This window comes from Nymphalis io, chromosome 5, assembly GCF_905147045.1.
Source record: "Nymphalis io chromosome 5, ilAglIoxx1.1, whole genome shotgun sequence".
In the NCBI taxonomy this organism is placed as follows: domain Eukaryota; kingdom Metazoa; phylum Arthropoda; class Insecta; order Lepidoptera; family Nymphalidae; genus Nymphalis; species Nymphalis io.
Window position 1 is genome coordinate 1773701 of NC_065892.1, and position 13620 is coordinate 1787320.

The following is a 13620-nucleotide window of genomic DNA, read 5'->3' on the forward strand; positions in this document are numbered from 1 at the left end:
AAAAGGTTTTAGCACGGTATGCAAAATGAAGAATTGAAGGAACGAAAGAACTCCACATCATTGGTAGAGAAGATGCGCAGGGACCAAATAAAAACAGAATGTGCTCATTTTGAGAACATTTCGTTGGGCAGTTTTTAGGCGTTTTAAAGTAACTTTTGGTGCACTTCTCGAAAAAGATATGCAATGTTCCAAAAACGATTGCGAAATTGCCAAATCCTTTCATTGATTAATTTGGAACTTGCGATGTTTCAGATTTTTGAAAACTTACGTAATATAATTAAAATATATATAAATACATTGTGTGTTTGGAACGAGCACATATATGATATGTTTAAGAAATTATTTGGTATGTGGATTTATCCAATGCGGCATACATTTTTTAAACACAAATTCAGTTGCTTTACTTCTGACTCGTCCGAGTCCGAGTGTTCAGTAGAAGTATTTATGTGACTGTCTTTTTTTTTGTAGTTAATTTATATATCTCATACGAACTGTAGTGTTATCTATAGCTTAATGATTTTATTTAGCTTTAATGTTACCACGAAGGCGTTCTTAAGCTCGTTAAGTGACCTGTGTGTTTGTTAGAAGGAACAATATAGCAAATTGAATACTAATTCTTATGAAAAGCCAGTTACAGACCTGACAAGTCGGATCGACCATTAATAGTCTGAAACTAATGTCAACTCATAGTTTTAACGAGGCAAATACCGTGACAGAGATTCCGAGGCCGAGGTGTGGCGAACGACGCACCCGCACGGTGCGCGGGGCGGGCGGGGCGTGCGTAGATGCGGGCGGGCGGGGCGCTCGAGGCGCCAGACCGCGACATACCCGCACCAGTGTCTTATGTCGCTGGAGTAGGATCTCTGCCTCTACCTGTAGCATAAATTCAATAGAATAAGCGATATCAAATTTAAGAAACTTTACAATAAGCAAAGAACGGAACTATTTAATTGAAAGTTTTACCTACCTGAGCCCAAAGCGAATCTCTTAGTTCAGCGCGCATGTCACTACCTAATAATTGTAGCTGCTGTATTCTACCTGCTAATTCTTTATCTAGATACTTCGTTGCGAGCCTGCAATGTAGAATATGTTATTGAAATCTGTTAAGCCTTTAATGCGTCGGTGTCATAAACATGGTTTACTCTACCTTGCTCCAAAAAGTTCAGAATGTAGAGCCAAAACTGTTTCCCTTAACGCTGCGTTTTCTCGAGCAAGTTGGGCAGCTTCGGCTCGTGCACGTGCCGCTTCAGGGACATTACCCACCATGTCCCCGCCATCTTGACATCCGCCTATAATGTGAATGAGCATTTTAAATGCTTTGCAAATAATTATTTTATAATTTAATTATGGCGGAATTTCCCCTAACACGTGTATTTTTCGTCATGTTGACAAATTTCATGGCACTTCGACCACGATAGTGAAACCGAAAAAAAAATTTTTTTACAGTATACTTATTTTAACTATTATTAAATATACATATATAATCTTGAACATTTTTTAAATATGATACTAAAAAAATATTTATTCATATGTTCCATGTTCCATTCCATTATGTTTCATGATTTTTCGTGCAACATATAAAGTACATAGTTAAAATTTAAAAAACGAATATTACCTGCCGCGCGTGCTTGAATCAATTCAGCCCTCATGTCCACAAGCTCCGCCTAAGAATAAAAAAACTTAGTAAAGTAACTTGAAACTATTATGTCGACAAACCGTCATGATGTACAAATAGAGAGCATTGGATGTCAAAAATAGAGCACCCCTCGTTTTTGGACAATGAATGTTATCTTTAGACGAAATCAATGGTAGCGTTAATCCGAATTAACAGGGACAGATGGCTTTAAGACTCGCACGCGGCCTGCGTACGCTCTCGTATATCAGTTGACCTCTCGCACCTACCTCGCTAACGCCTACCGCCCGTACAGAATCAATTTACAAGCACTGCACTCACAAACATCCCCGACATTATAAGTATATTTTACTACTTCAAACAATTTATGCCTTTTAAATAACCATGATATATTACTATACCTTAACCCTCAAACTAACCAAAAGCTAAGCCCTGCTGGTTACACATTGAAAAACATTAAGTAATAACAAGTAGAGTATATTACATGTAGTACATTGTTTATCATAGATAAAAAAGTTTCTAGGTTAATGAATACTTCAATTTATCAATCTCAACAATATATTTAATCTACTTCGAATTAAGTTCTTTAGCCTTGTATTTATGATATAATAATTATCTTAGGGTTCCGTTTTAAACATACAAAAAAAAAAAAAACAATCAGTCAATTTTGTGTGAAAGCTTTTCTTATTAATGAGAACGGTAGCTATACAAAACGGTAGTATATAAAATAAATATTTAATATTCAAATTGACAAAGTCGATTATTTCTTGACCTATTCCGGTCACGACATCCATCAATTGAGACTGGCCTTTGCATGAGCTAATATAGTAAGCAAATGCGTAAGCAAACACTAATTTGCACTTTTATGATCCGAGGAGATAGAAATCCGACACGATCGGATAATCAGAATAACGATCAGGCCAATTTTCAATAAGTTAATGAAATATTCTATCACCGAGATTCGAACCCAGTACTTCAGGATCAGCAGCCTCATAAGGCAGTTACTAAACGAGACATCCACCTTATGTTTTATTCGGTCACTATTGACCATTTAACAACCTCGCTGTAGACTGCAATGCAGTCTAATTGCTGGCCTTTTATAAAATAGGTAAGCGTACGGGAAAATGGGTCACCTGCTGGTAAGTGGTCACATAGACATTGGTGCTGTAAGAATTATGAACCGTTTCTAACACCTGGTTGGTACCTACTCAGACGGGCTTGCACAAAGCCCAACCACCAATAAACTATATCCTCCAATCCTCCAAATTTTAAAACAGCAGTTGTTTAGCCCTGACATCTGTGGGGCTATAAATATAAGTCTTCTTGCCAACTGAACAAAAGGAAGAAATTGTATCAAAGCATATATGTGTTCACGTGAACCCTCAGTATGCATTTTCGGTCACCCTTGACCAGCCTTTTTGTAATTCATCATGAATACAGCTACATTGAGTAACGAAGGTATTACCTAACTTAAGTTTCACTTTGATTATAAGTTAAATAGGGATTCGTTCAATTGGAATTTTATATATTTATGTAACGTCTTCAATGCAGCGCGGAAGTTGTTATCGTTGTTTCAAATGCCGACGAATTAGGAGCACTTAATCTTTTTATAGTTGTTTGTTTCCGATCATACTGAAGATAGATTCATTTGAATATAAAATAACGTTCAGACAGTACGTTTGCTTGCATCCGAGTTGTACAAATATTTTGTAACGAAGCTGTAAATAAACTCGACTTTGTCTTATCGGGCGCTTTGTCTTTGCTATCATGATATTATGCCTTTCCTAGTAGTTGCCTGCTTTAAATATTACTCTACGTCGTGTAGAAAAAAACATTTTAAAAATCAAAATTGCGAATTGCTTAAAATGTAATTACGCAAAACGCTTTGCTAAGAACATCAGCACATAAAAGTCATATTCAATAAATACAGCCTACGCTGACTTCAAGATCATTATCGCCTAAGGCCCGTAGGCGTATGTTTTAACGGTCAATTGTGAATATTATAACAGGCGATAGGCTTTTCAATGAGAACTTTTCAAATAGCGCATCGTTAGTCCGTTCTAATAAATAATAACAGTTATCTCACTTCGCAAGACAATAAAATGCAATTCATTACTGTTTCTATGAATGCAATAAGGCAATTTATAGTATATATGAATATATATACTATATAAAATATGTTACAAATTGAGGAGAAAGAAAATGTTATTTGTTAAAATATTGTGTGAACTTAGATCTTAGATAATATTTAACGCTCCATTGATTGATTCATAACAGTACTGTATCATTGAAAGCGTCTAAGATACACAATCGATAAGACAGCGCACGTGCCGTCTCCCGCTAGCCACGAATGAATTAACCACAATTTAATTCATGGCATCTAACAACAATAAATCTTGACTCGGACTGTGTCGACACTCTTACTCGGTAAGCGACGTAATTTGATTCTTATTTAAAAAACGGTATGTTAAGATATCTAAGTTACCTAATCTACAGCTCGACATATAAGTGCGACCACACAGAGCGAACGAAGTGAAGCAATTTTAATAACAAGAAATTATTTAAAAATAGAAGATAATAAATAAAATATTAACAAGATTGAATTCGTCAGTTTAAAGTTTGCTTAATATAATTTGGTATATATACATTTTGTGTTTAAACGATGCTTATCATTTACATAAGTTTGCAGAACGCCGCCGCGAGACACGGTTGTCCTCTTCCTTTTCACTTATTGTCACTCAGTATGCAAACGTATGTCTCTACGCTAACTGTACCTTTACAATTTAAGGGCAGTAGAGGTTAATTGCTTGCAAGTATTTTTGACTGTGTTTTTTACGAGCCACTACTTCATACGCGATGCATAACTAATTTTACTATTATTGAATATTTCATGTAATGTCTATAGTATAGGCATATGTGGTGAGAACCTGTAAATTTCAATATCCTACAACTGTTTGACAAAGGCTTCCTCTCCGTAGAATAGCACACGACACATGGAGGTTTCTTCACAATGTTATCCTTCACCACCGATCATGAAATTAATTATAAACACAAAATAATGTCACGAAAGCTATGTGGCGCTTTTTCGGGTTTGAACCAGCAATCTTTGGTTGAGATTCACATGTTCTAACCACTGGGCCATCTGGGACCTTTACATATATTTACTGACGGTCAAAAATGCTACAGACGCGAGCGTTAAGCAATTGAAGCACCGTGTACCCACACTGCACCGACACTCGACTCTTGTGCAACTCTATTAAAACACGCTTCACATGCATCAGAATCTAAGATTACACATTCGTAAAGACGGAATGGTTGCATTATCATAAAATTCATTTTATATCAATGGATATCTAACAGTACCGATCAAATTGAAATTGTCTTGAATGGATTTGTATGACCCAATAAGGACAAACAATAGAATTGCGTGTGTGGAACAACGCCACCCGACCACCTAACGGATTTCGTCTCGGCAGAGCTTAGATCACAGCGGGGGCTCATTTGCTTAACGCTCTATAATCCGAGTTATAAATTGAGAAGGGCTCCATTCAACTAAACGAAAGACCGGATGCATTTGCATTGTTTATAAACGATAATATAGCATCCTTGGGATATGTTACTCAAGCTTCTGAACTGAGACTTTCAACTATTTGTTGAAGAAACGAAATGTTATGCCAGCTGTATAACAATTTAAACGGTATGCAACGAAACAAATGGCTATACAGTAGAATAATGAACACGCAATAGAAAACGCATAGCTAATGGTCCCTGCTGTAATCTTAAAGACACACGTTTGCCGCAGTTTGTTGGAGTCATTCCAAACATTAGCAGTTAATTATTATTTGTCTTTCCTTTCCGTAGCCACTGCGACGAGAAATACTCATAGAGAAAATGGTAGGTCTTTGATTAATTACGTCACTTATTGCATTCATTGTATGAAGACTAGTAAATAATGTTGTTTACATAATTTTATTTAATTAATAATTTGTTACAAATGTTTTTTCTCTTTCTGTCTCATTAGAATCAATTAAAAAAAAAGATATAAACATCAACAATAATAATACTGATAGATGATTTTTTTTTTAAATAAATTACCTAATGTAAAAGAGTGATTCAAATTTTCTTTCTTATAAGTACTCTGTACTTGGGCTGAATACTAAACATCTAAGTTGTAGGCTTGGCTGGCAAATGAAGTTTGATATTTGATATTCAATGCGAAATTAATGCTACCATCACCTATAAAAAACTTTTAATCTAATTTAAAACAATTGTACATATATAATCATGAATACAAATTATATTTTAAACATTTATTAAATGTGTATACAGCAGTGGACAGATTATGAGCATAGTAATAAAATATAATTAAACAAAAAATACTTCTTCGAAAACGTCTAAACAACGCCTACAATGAAGGCTGTACTTGATGACAGACTTTAGGCTTCGTAAGTGTAAAGTATGTTCGTGTGAATTATTGTATTTGTCTGTCCAAGTGTCATTACGGTCGCGTTCGCACCCGGTAATCATTGATGCAAAATACACGCGTCGACGTCACGTCGTCTGCAACACCGACAGACGTTTCTAAGAAGCGTATTCATGTGATACTTGTAGAGGTAATGTCCATTGCATGACGACATGCAAATGTAATGCATTCCTATAACCGTCTCGTATCAAATTACAGTAAAATTCTGGTTAAGCAGCCCACCTATCCCATGTTTTCGAATCAATGTAATGAGTTATATCAAAGAATAATCCTAAATGTTTTATGTACATCTTTGTTCATACATTAGAGAGCTAAGGTAAATAAAATGAGATATCGCTGCATGAATGAAACAATTAAAAAAAAGTATTTGGCGCGAACGATAATTGTAATATCTTCAAACTGTTTCATATTTTAGATATGCGCAGCTCAAGATCTATTTTCCAGGATTTACTTTAAGCTGTTATAATAACTACGTATAATGTCATAATGTAATTTAATGGGTAATAAAGTCGCAAATATAATGCAAGATCATGTTTATGTTTTATAAGATAAGTATACGTAATACGTGATCTAAGTTGGCCAGTTAAAAAAATAGTCATGACTCAATGGTTGCAGAGATATAGTTTTTAGAAAAGTATGAGAGGAGTGCTCGAGACGCGAATGCGTATATTGCGTAACAAGTCGATTATCGTTATTTTTTACTGTTTCACATTCGCGAATTTGGAGAACCTTCAGGCTACCTTAATTAAAATTGTAAGATCCGTTTAATAATATTTATTAAATTAATGTTAATAATTAATTTTAGAAAGCCTAATTTGACTATACGCGTTTTAAATTAATTTCTCGGATATTCATATCTTTAGACGCTATTGATGTGTTTATTGCACAACATGAAGGTGTAATCAAAAAGTTTTATACTAATTATCTTCCTCTTCAGTATATAAAGTTAGCGAAAATAGCGGTTCTAGTATTTAAACTGGCAATAACAATTCAAATAATTGCTGGAAATATAAACAAACTGAATCGGTAAGTGTTCCAGGGAACCGTAAACCTGAATTGGCATCGGGACGGGACAAAAGTCGACCGTTGACGGCAAATTCAATTCAAATCATGCAAATTGACACCGGATGGTGTTTTAAGTCCACAATATAGGAGTCGTTTCAATAATAAAATGGCTTGCTAATGAATTTGTCTGAAACAAACGTCGGCGCATTTCATTAACAATTCCGCGATGAGCACAATGCTTCGTGAGAGCCATAACTAATGAACGCACCGCAGATAAAACTGATGTCTCAAAAACAGGTTTGCATGTCTTGATCGGTGTTTGCGGTCACATCGAGGATGTACACGCTCGAGCGGATCACAAAGTGGACCGCGCGTCTTCCTGCCGTCCAGAGCGTCCCGTCCAATGTGCCGACATCGTAAGATTAGAAATACCGCATCGCAACGCAGACAATGTTACATCGAATAGTAAGTATCGAGTAACGTAACAAAGGTTCAAATAACCGGGATCAAATGAATTCTATGGTTAGTTTGTTACACGAAGGAAACAATGAACATTTTTTAAATGTACCGTTATAGAATTCAACTAGTTTTAAGTCTTAATCTATTACATTTTCCTCAAGGTGTGTTCGTATATTTGAACACACAAGTATTATACGTCTGATTTAAAAAGCTATGTAATGCTTTCAATTGTTTGTTTATTAAATTTAAAAAAAATGTATATATAACTTAACGATACAATCCCAAGCAAAGCAACAGTAACTTTAATCTCAACCAATATGGCAGTGTATGAAACATGTACATATTGGTACATCTCAATTTTAACGCGAGTTACAGTTAAATATGACTAACATTTTTAATGATGTTTTAAAATACAAAATGAGTGTTGCTGTAAAATCTTTGACTCATAGGTACTAAGCATAAAATAAATTCTTAGTTCCTAAGGTGATGACGATGTAAGTGATAGTTAATTAAATACAGTGCCACTGTCTATGGGCGGTGGTGACCAATTACCATCAGTTGGCCCATGTGCCAGTCTGCCTACATATACATAAATATATTTGTGTGTCTATTTGTTATATATTTTTAATGTTGTAGGTGTTGGCTGTCGTTTTACAATTTAAATCATCGGTGAAACACCGTTGGTGCGGACTGCGGGTACAGGTGTTTAAAACACGTTGAAAAATGCAAAGTATATGTATTTTAACGAAACAGGCTCGCGTCTGACGTGACTCGCGATTAAATTATAGCACCCATTTCAATATGAATAAGCTGCTTTAGTACACAATAAATCAATGAACTTCGTAATATATTTTGTGAAAGTTATGACAATATGATGGGCCACTCATGCATGATGCATAAATATTGAAACGGTACGAAAGTTATTATACCCAAAACATTTTTTATACAAAGTATAAGCAGGCAGAATATTTTATGACAATAGAAAATTAACTTACGTTTAGAAAATTAACTTTTCATTTTAGAAGGGAGAAGAGAAAATATAATCTGTTGTTATATTTAATAATCCACCAATCCGCATTGGAGTGGATCTGCTTAGTGGACTAAACTTCTTACGAGGAGACATTAGCTCAGGACATTTACGGTTCGTTACTTTAACGTAAGCGTATTCTTTTATAAACAAAACATAAAACTAAAAGTAAAAAAGAGATGTGGCAATACAGTTTTACTCTATAGCAAATTGTGTCCACGTTATTAACAAGCAGATATAATAAATGTTTACTTATAAGTCACATAAAAATATTTAAAAACAGGCAAAGAAAATAAATACAATTATTTCATCTTATCTCGTTTAAAATTTCAAACAAACAACGCTTAATCCCTTGCGAAAATCTTATTGAAATATTTAATTAGCGTACATTTGCTAGTCACCCAGAAAGTTCGCCGCACACACGAGCCCACTAGACTCACACACACGACACAAGGGGCATAAACGAGGTGAAACGGAATATCGCGGTCGCATTCGGAGTGATGGATATCGATTACTTAATATTTATAATAAGAAACAAGATGATACTCATAATCTGTGCGATAGCAACTAACATTCACTGCACGTCGACTTGAAGCCTTTTAATTATTGATTGCAATAGTTAATGATTAAAACTGCCAAGATTACGGATTTACATTCACGATGTCGATCTAAAGTATCTTTGATGTAACCAATTACATAGAGTATATGGGAGTAATAAAAAGCTCAATAAAACAGTGAATCTCATTACAGAAGCAATTAAGTAGAACAAACACGTCAATCAACGTGATAGTAGCGCGGATGCGCGCACGCAGGGCCAAAGGAAAGCTCGTGTTTCTCTTTTTCTACCGACATTGTCGGAGAGCGGGTGAGATTGATTTACTACTTGTCATGATAATTTATGAATATAACATTATGCTACATAAGTACTGAGGCCGATAGTAAAATTTCGCATAATAACGTTATCTAGGTAGCAATCGATCATGTCAAAGCATTCGTAGACATAAACAGGCTCGTTGAACCCAAAGAAGTCACATCCGTCCGTACAAATTATATGAATATAGAGACACTAAAAGGAGAACAACAAATTACCATCAGCCATGAATCAATTACTATACAGGTAGGCAATACGCATGATAATTAAATCCGACTGACTATGTTATTCTAAGAATATGAATAGCTCGCCTCGCATGTAGATCAACTACGAATAAAACCTGTCGCGTTACCCTATAATCGCATGATCGCGATGCAAATGTGACGGCTCGACCGAACTCATCTTCGCAAACGATACCGGTTACGTATACGCATGAATAAACCTTGGCCGGCTTACATCTCGACGGAATCTTAAAGCGCATAACCAAGTTGATTCGTACGACGCCCACACGATGCCGTCGTAATTATATTATTTCTTTCCGCCTCGATAGAAATTTAAATAAACGATATTTCACGTTCATTAAATTGATGGCATCGTCGATCATTGAAAACATGTACCCATACTAAGTATGTTTGTTTATCTTTACATAATTATTTAGACTATGATATGGAATTAATAATTATATTTTTTTCTATTTATTATTAACTAAACAAAATAGGTAAATTATTAGCCGACCACGATTAAATTTTTAACGAATTCTTGGCCACATAAAGTGGTTTTATATTTATTTACTTTTTTTTTGAGTTATTATATATATATATATAAGGCCTTTAAAACTATTCCATTTGAAAATCATATAAACATATTATTTATTTATGGACCAAAGTCTATCAACGGACTTTTATACCCGGCAATTGTGTTTTGTTACTTGTTTTAATTTTAATATCCTTGTGGATCATTTAATGCCTTTTTTATTTGTATTTGCAAATAATATTTAATTTCATCGAAAATAATCAAAGTTATATGTTCTATAAACATAATTAAACATGTCGGTGTATTCATAATATTTCAAACGAAATGCGAAACTTTGTATCTTTAGCGAGAAACATTAAAACCGTAGTGCAGTATCAATCATGAAGCATTCCTTTAATAATATGGTCTATAAAATATTTATTTATTAGGCATACATAAGTTTTATGCACTGTTAGTAATGCTACTAATGTTCGTTAAATACATTTATATACCTATAAAATATCGCAGTAGAAAATAAATGAACATTATATGAGTATTACAAAGTAAATAAGCCCACATTAACACTTAAAACCGTTTTTTTAAACATACAAATCTCCGCAGACGATTTGACCGTTGGCCTTTGGTGTGTTTTGTTTAATATTTCTATTGAGTTTGTTTTTAATGTTGCAATGCAATGCTGCATATTCCTTTTACCGGGCAGCATCACAACCGATGCAGAATTACTAATTATAGTTAATATCGGAGGTGACGACAATTGGGTCCAGTCCGTGCGATGAGTATGAATTCTAGGAATGCACATATTTATTAATAGTCATTATAAACTGACAATAACAATTGAAAATAGACATTAGGAATTTTATCCTTCATGTGACGCAATGCTGACCAATTAAAATAACGAACTAAACGCGATATCGCTGGATTTGCAAATTGTCGATACGGATACTGAATACCGAAGTGATACGGTAAGTACTTCGTGACTAATTCAATCGCCTGAATGATAATATCAAGTTACATTTCTGTTTTACAACATACCTTCGTCTTCGAAATTTAAAATTTTCTAAATAGTATGTTCCAAAATGAGTACATTATTTAAACGCCTATATACATATAGATATTTATGTACGTCGCACCGTGATCGTTAATATTATTTTAAATTAATTTGTATTAAACAAAGCAATTTTTCTTTGATTTAAATATACTAAACGCTTAGTGAGCTAATGCTTAGTATTCATATAATACGAATTTTATGAAAATATGGCTTGTATACCACAATTAATGGACAACTGACGACATCTTATACATTTTTTTCTGGTGTAATTCGCGTGACTAACTTATCATCATCTACTGGTTGTGAACTAGCGCTGGTCGGAAATTCATTCCGTTTCAAAACAAATATAATATGAATAAACATAACGACAACACTGACATCAAATCATTCTATTTTACGGCACATTTTAATTACTGTTTTACAATTTTAATATAAATAAAAGATTTACGTCAGAACAGTAGCTTTCTAGAACATGATACGTAAAACCGCAAGCAGTCCTAGAAAATAGCGATAAAGTTTAATAGGCTAGTGCCATGTCGTTGGCTGGCATAGCAGCCAACTAGCAGCATTTAAAATAAATTGATTTATAGAGTATTGGTCAGCCGCGAACACCAGACACACTTCGTCAAGCGAGTTCGTGAGCGGGTTGTATATCACGGGATTAATGTTAGTTCGGTAACGAGAGACCAATATTCAGTTTGCCCCTAAAATTTAATTGCCTTGTTACGCTTGCATGCGCATACGCATATGGCGCAGATTGAAGGAGCATAAAGTGAGCAAAACTCGTGTGACTTTTCATCAACAAAATGCATTGCATTGAAAAATGTTAATAACAACGAATATTTAATCTTAAAATACTAATATTGTATTACTGTAAAATACTATATTTTTATAAATATTTTGTTCACACTTGTTGTAAAAATAAATATCGAAATCATGGGTTACCTACGTCACTTTCTTTAAACCACACAATATTATATATAACTAACGCGATATTAAAAGTTCACCGAACAAATTAACATTTGTTATTAAAAATCAAACTTAAATAGATACTCTCTTAAAATAATATAAATGTATATTAATAACATAAATTAAATTTAACGCAAATATTTAAATGATGGTCGACGTAGGTTGACGGCGAAGCCCCCATGGATAGTATTTCCTGAAACTCATAAAACCCGTCAACTTGTGCGGTGATGCAGAACGCTTCGAAATAATCGAAAATTGTTTATAAGTAGCTAATTGAGATAAGTCGGGAACAAGCTACTGCGAACATGCGACCGGTTATTTGTTGCTCATTGAATGAAGGACAGTCATGCCGCCTCCTACATTCTATCTGAACTTATTAATGTTATTTATTTCATTTCATATGATTAAATTATTTATCATTATTTAATATATATGAGTTGACTATAAAAATTATCTTATAACTAGATTTGATTGGGCGGGGGGAAGTACGTCGGCTAATTTCTTATATCCTTTTGGGTATAAATATTCCTTGGTGCTCATGCTTGCTTCATACAAAATATTAAAATTTCATTAAAATCTGCTCAGTGGTTTAGCCGTGAAATCTTTATAGACAGTCGGACAGACAAGAGCTAATATCGCATTTTATAATATTAGTATAGACAATTATTATTATTTCATGACATTACATTCGTATTTGTCAGCGGGTTTCGAGTTTGTGTAGTAATAGCTCTACAGTAGATTTTGTCTACGAACGAATGTCGCTAAAACGATTGGACATAGATTTCAATATAATTTATTAGGTGATACGTTACATACTAATTCAATATACACATAAAAAAGTCACGTAAACGAATTTGATATAAAATTAAGTAATCCAATGTGTCGATGGAATACATAACGCTACTGGCTCGTTCGAAGATAATTTATTAGGTATAATATTACTGTTTCTACTGCTGATAAAGTATTGAACAACTAAAAAAAAAAAAAATTATTATATCTAAGAAAAATAAACGAATGTAGAAAAAAACCATAATATTTGCTCGCTTTTATTAGCATAACATTACTTTTTAAAAATTAACTAATATTAGAAATGCGAAAGATTCTTACTCTTTCACGTTTTAAAAACTCAACCGATCATTGTGATTTTTTTCATACATGTCGGTTCAGGGGTAATAGGATACGCAACCTTGCCCCTCCCTTAACAAACTTACTTATAATTAAAATATATATATATATGTATTTGTCAATTCGATTTCATATATTGCATAAACGTACTTATCTACTTATTTACTTGTTAATATATATCAAATAAATTAAATAAGGTATAAATAATAAAACATGATATAAAGACGGAAAACAAAACACAAGCTTA

At 33.8% G+C, this 13620-nt stretch overlaps 1 protein-coding gene across 5 annotated transcripts in view; it reads right to left on the bottom strand.

Moving 5' to 3' along the window:
• Positions 1-13620, bottom strand: part of LOC126768431 (uncharacterized) — a 46234-nt gene that overhangs the window by 8565 nt on the left and 24049 nt on the right. For all 5 annotated transcript variants that reach the window (XM_050486479.1, XM_050486475.1, XM_050486476.1 and 2 more), the window contains 4 exons: positions 1616-1664; positions 1148-1289; positions 964-1073; positions 709-869 (listed from right to left, as the gene is read on the bottom strand). In XM_050486479.1, coding sequence (XP_050342436.1) covers positions 709-869; positions 964-1073; positions 1148-1289; positions 1616-1664 — 462 coding nt within the window. The remainder of the gene's footprint in view (positions 1-708; positions 870-963; positions 1074-1147; positions 1290-1615; positions 1665-13620) is intronic.